General features: G+C 42.6%; 1 protein-coding gene across 1 annotated transcript; it reads right to left on the bottom strand.

Annotated features, from left to right (window-relative positions):
* Window positions 1–2,245: 2,245 nt before the first annotated feature.
* Window positions 2,246–5,264, bottom strand: kcna2b (potassium voltage-gated channel, shaker-related subfamily, member 2b). The gene is given in 2 exon segments (XM_043223992.1): window positions 2,246–5,007; window positions 5,010–5,264. Coding segments are annotated over 2 exon segments (1,482 nt in total). The 5' UTR covers window positions 5,194–5,264; the 3' UTR covers window positions 2,246–3,709.
* Between the last annotated feature and the right edge of the window lie 654 nt (window positions 5,265–5,918).

Here is a 5,918-nt window from a genome sequence, read left to right as displayed (position 1 = left end):
GTTTGTCCATTCGTCCACCCATCCTTATATACACTGTATTTCCATATTGCATGTACATGTTTATAGCAAATGAGGGCTTATTTAAAATCCATAAATCATGCCTGAGTGTGAACAGTAAAGCCTGTAATGACATTCAGTTGAATATTGATTAGATAGAAAGGCGTGGTTTGATTGCTGATACAGTTACATACCGCAATAATCGATAGGCAAAGCTTCTATGACAATTACAGGTTCTTTTTTTTTTCCCCTCAGTGTTTGTGCTTAACGTATATGAAGTATACTAATACTACAATACATCTAGATTTGGATAAGGTTTAAAGGATATAATTGCAGCTGTGAATTTGTCGACTATTAAGAAACTGCGTAACACGCGGAGGTCTTTATAAAGCTATAGCTTGTGTTAAGACAACGATGAAAGCAGCGGGTTCTTCGAAAGCATCGTCACAAAGCTCGCTTGCAGGCGTTAAAAGTATTTCGAAATCTCTAGAGTGTTACAAATGTACAGACGGACTGTCGTAGTGAATATATTTCAAAACGATATATTCGCAATTTCGGACAGAACGAGGCAGCTATGGAGGCGCTGTTAAACGCGATGCTTTGAGAGCGTCGACGTATTTCGCTATTAAGCGCTTCGCGACATCTTATGAAGAGTTCTTCGCCTCTCGAAGGCGAGCTGAAGCCCTGGCAGTGTGAAAGGGCTCGTGTCCTATGCATGGACATCCAATATAAAAGGGCTTCTACATGCATTCGACAACGCACACTGAAAAGAAGTAACATCGATAAAGTCGGTTTTCCTGAGGCGATTGACAAGCTTCCTCAGAGTGGCGTATGTTATGTAGGATATACAGTCATTAAAACGAGATACGATGGTAAGTATGAGAGGAGGACGAAAAACCCACTGCAGTTCTAAACTATGCTTTTTTAATTATGAAGGAATGGATGCAAATTAAATTTATGCATGAATAAATGCCTTAAACTACGAAGAGTACGTCAATTCCTTTTCACACTCTAAAATGGGTTGCGAACCATTTCATGTTGACTTCAAGTATCTTTTCAGTGTCTCGCTCGTTAAGGCTAAACATAAAAGTAACGTCTGCGATACGTCGCTCGCTTTTCCAAATGACCTTAAGCAACCTCTGCTTTCTCTAAACATTACCTTAAAGCTGGTGAAAGCAGGTAGCATGGCTTAGCGTACCCCGACCCTCAGTCGTCGAAGCTCCGGGGCAGGGGGAAATAAAAGTGTTATTAGTTTAAGAAGTCTTGCATTTGGAAAGGATGGAGTGAACGGCGCACCACGCTCCTGGATATGGCAGTACTGCCTCACTGAGAGGCTTTTTAAAGTTTTCGGAGAGAATTTGCGTAGCTTCAGTGGCTGGAGGCCTACATCTCATTCGGCCAGCATAACAGCAAACATAGCGGCAGGGAGATCTGCCAAGTGTTTTGGCAGTGGAGTGAATCTAATTCTGAGACAAACCTTGGGCAGATCGGCGTGTTTAAACTGGGGTGGAAGGGTATGTAACGTTTAGTTACCGGAGCTTTTTTATTTACTTCTTAACTATAAATTGCATAGGTCCTGAACCACTTTAAAAAACAAACAAACAAAAAAAACCTACCATTTTCCACTTTAAAGACCCCATGAAATGGTTTTACAAATAACAATGTTAACTAGAAAAAACCATATTAAATAAATAAATAAATAAATAAATACAAGTGTAAAAACAATAAAATTAATTTTTTTGTGATTTATTTGTTGCTTAAAAAATAGGATTTCATAAATACACATGGCTACATTTTAATGGAGATATATACATTTGCATATGCATAATGGTGTAGTTACATTATTTACCAGCAGGGGCTAACTGGGGACTAACCAGTCAGAACTAGTTGAGAACGAGACTTCCAGAGCACTGACTTTTTTTTTTTGTGTGTGTGTCCTAAATAGAGGATATAATCTGTATTTGGCTTAATGTTCTCAAAAAGGCTTAAAAATTTTGATTATATCTTAATATACTTTAAAAATAAAGAATGGCCTACTCTGCCTCAAACTGAACTGGATGAGCGAAAGCGTTGATTTCATGAGGTCTTTAACATCAATGCAGTATAAGCTACAGAGTAGAAGTGTCAAATGTACCACAAAATCATGAGAATCCCTTGTTATTAAATCAGAATCGAGATTCTGCAGAGTTAGTTCCCCATATCCAAATGTGATGCTTTGAAATGCTCGTTTTAATTGGTGCATCTCTCCTTCCCGCATAAACCAAGATATGAACAACCTTGATGGTATTCGACCCTGAAAGTTGGCTATTACACTATATCTAATGTATTAGCCTACTAACATACAAAACAATTTGCAAAATCTTGCGACCTCAAAACGAAGAACAAGCATTTATAATATTGCACATACCGTTAATCTCACAGAGAAAAATATTTATATTGATAAAGATATGAATACTTATTCCTAGTTTCGTAAGTATCATTCTTACTACATGCATGCTACAAGGAATGTGTACCAGACATGCACCACAAAAGTAGTAGAATATTTCCTATCATCTCTTACAAAAAGCTATTCAAGGAAGCATCGTTTTATCCAAATTCTCCAGCATCATATTATGAGCAGGATGCACCATGAAATGGCACTAAAATGTAAAAAGAACATAAAAATGCATTTAATAACGGCAGTGAACTTCATCTTTGGTGACCTGACTTAGTGAGTTTTGCTGTTGTTGGCTGCAATGTCACAGTAAAATATCTACACTCCCGCAGCCCCTGTCAGGCGCTTTGTAGGGGTAGATCGTTGTTACAAAAGACATTTCTCATACACATGGAATGCTCGGAAGTTTACAATGCTGGGAAAAGTAAGTGACATGAGGAAATGATGCAATGGAGGGCAGCTGCTCATGCAGTATAGTGGAATGACGACGATGGAAAAATGGGCGACTTCAAAACAACCGTCGTTCCTATTTCAGGTCTGTTAACTCTAACATGGGACACACTGAGATCCTAGGCAGCAAAAGAGGGAAAAATGGTCGTAGAGATAGAGAAAAGTGGCAGTTTAACCGACTTTTCAAGCCCCCGATATCGGTCATGCATGTATTTCTCCATCACAAGATGGAATGTAACAATTTTAGATACCTCACGTGGTACGCTATTGCGGCTGGCAGGACAGGCAGCGTTTTGTGCATTCACAGAAAAATACATCCTCCGTGGTGATTCTTCACGAATATACATCAACTCCTCCGTGTTTTAAAGCCACTTATCAATTTGGAGTGACAAAATTGCTGTTCTTCCCAGGTACAAATACACTCAAGGGGTCCTCAGGTTGGCAGTGAATGGGCAAATGGGAGTAGGAATTGGTCCCTCTTATGTAACGCTTGCATCTATAGGTTAGGCTACGATTTGGCTACTGTTGCAAGCAGAACGACTACTAGAACAGTCACATAGAAAAGACAAACTCCATGCAGACACTGAACACGAGGATGCAAAACAACGTCCTCCGCCGATCAAGTTTTCCAGAACTTGTGACAGGGAATGATGAGGATGGAATGATGGAGAGGTCTTCTTTACCGATCCTTCGCTCAAATGGACACATTTCAATTCTCCCGTCTTGAAACTCTTGCATGAGGCGACTGAAGCCTTCAAAACCGAGGAGGGGGGGGGGTTGCAATCCCCTACTTCATCTCACCTTCTTCGTCAAGGCAGTTCAATGCGGTTATACATCTGTAAGCATTTTGGTGATGTTAACATAGTTAGTGTTGGTTAGGGTGCAGTTGCCGGTCTTGATGTTCTCCTCTCGAAAGTCCTCATTGCTGTTGTTCACAGCTTCTTGGATCTCCATGTAGTCAGACTTGCTCATGGTTGACCCGCTGCGGCTCTTTTTGAGGTCCTCAGAGGAGTCTATCTTGGGGACGCTGGTCACGTTAAGGTACTGGGCTTGTTCCTCACCCTCTGTCTCTCTGTGGTAGAAGTAGTTGAAGTTGGAGACTATGACGGGCACGGGCAAGGCGATGGTCAGCACACCAGCGATAGCGCACAGGGATCCCACAATCTTGCCTCCGATGGTCGTTGGAACCATGTCACCGTACCCTACAGTCGTCATGGTGACTACGGCCCACCAGAAAGCATCAGGGATGCTAATAAACTGCGAGTCAGCCTCATCCGCCTCGGCGAAGTAGACGGCACTGGAAAACAGGATGACTCCGATGAAGAGAAAGAAGATGAGCAGACCGAGCTCCCTCATGCTGGCCTTAAGCGTTTGCCCGAGAATCTGCAGCCCTTTCGAGTGCCGGGACAGTTTGAAGATCCTGAAGACTCGCACTAATCTGATGACCCTCAAAATGGCAAGTGACATGGCTTGCTGGCCTTGCTGACCATCCTCCGGCTTCTCTGCTAGCTCGGTGCCCAAGGTGATAAAGTAAGGTATTATAGCCACGATATCAATGATGTTCATGATATTGACAAAGAAGCCCGCTTTGCTGGGACATGCAAAGAAACGCACCAGGAACTCAAAGGAGAACCATATGATGCAAAGGGTCTCCAGGATGAAGAAGGGGTCAGTAAAGTAGGTGGAGGTGTAGCTGCTTGTTGAGTTGGAGCTCCTGGACGTTTTGTGGGGGTCCAGTTCCTCACTGCGAAACACGGGAAGTGTCTCCAGGCAAAAACTGACTATAGATATGAGGATGACCATGACGGAAATGATGGCAATAATCCGGGCAGGCCCTGAACTCTCAGGGTACTCAAAGAGCAGCCACACCTGCCTCTGAAACTCATTTTCTGGCAGGAGTTTCTCCTCCTCCTTAATAAATCCTTCATCCTCCCTGAACATCTCAATGGCTTCTTCCCCGAGCTCGTAAAAACGTATCTCCTCAGAAAAAATATCCAGTGTCACATTGACAGGTCTCCGCAGCCTGCCGCCTGACTGGTAGTAATAGAGAATGGCATCAAAACTTGGGCGGTTTCTGTCGAAGAAGTACTCGTTCCTCAGGGGGTCAAAGTAGCGCATTCTCTTTTGGGGTCCCCGAGCAATGTCTCTGGGAACTGGGACAGAGTTTTGAGCTGCGTCTCAAAACGCAGGCCAGAGATATTAATGACCACCCTTTCGCAGCACTCATGGTCTGGTTCCGGGTCATACGTGTCCTGTGGCTGACCCGGGAGAGCTGCGGCTTCATCAACTGGGTCGCCTGTGGCAACAGTCATGCTGTGAACCAATGCAACCTGCAGTTTGGGGTCAGGACGCGAAGGTGTTGCCTCTAAAAATCTGTGGGAAAGAAATTGGGGCTTTCTTTCACTCCTTAGCACCACCCTCTTGCAAACACTGGAAGAAATATAAAACAGAAGAAAAGATTACTCAGGCAAACATGCATTCAAGAATGCAATGTGCTTGACAGACATGCAGTCGTTCCGCTCTACTGTGAGTCTATTTGGATTCTGCAACACAATGCATAAAGCGCTCATTTTGTTTTTGAACTAATATAGCAAGTTATTCAAACACCGTCAAATCTGAAATGAAAGTGAAAACTTCAAAGCACTGCACAAGGACCCAAAGCATCACTGCTGAGGAAATACACATAAAGTGTGGCTCTAGAAAACCAGGGCATCTAAAAACACCTATCAATCACATGGAGAAGTCAGCCTGACCACTTTACACATTGTAGTTGCTTTTATCTGCCAAGTAGATCAATACTTGCCATGGCAAGACTGTATCATTCCTCTTAGGATTCAATTATGCACTGTAAATCTAATAACAGCCTGAGTGCACTTAAATCATAATTAGATATTTCAAAACCTCCCCAAATGCATTTTGCCAAGACAGCAAGACTGCTTGAGACAGAAAAGTCAAAGAAATGCAACACTGTCTGCCTTAGTTCCCCAGTCAGTAGGTAATACAAATATATCTAATAAACATATATGTCTGCGTTGAT

The sequence above is a fragment of the Puntigrus tetrazona genome, chromosome 23 (genome assembly GCF_018831695.1).
Source record: "Puntigrus tetrazona isolate hp1 chromosome 23, ASM1883169v1, whole genome shotgun sequence".
Lineage (NCBI taxonomy): Eukaryota > Metazoa > Chordata > Actinopteri > Cypriniformes > Cyprinidae > Puntigrus > Puntigrus tetrazona.
Note: the sequence above shows the minus strand (reverse complement) of the source record. Positions and strands in the feature narration are given on the sequence as shown.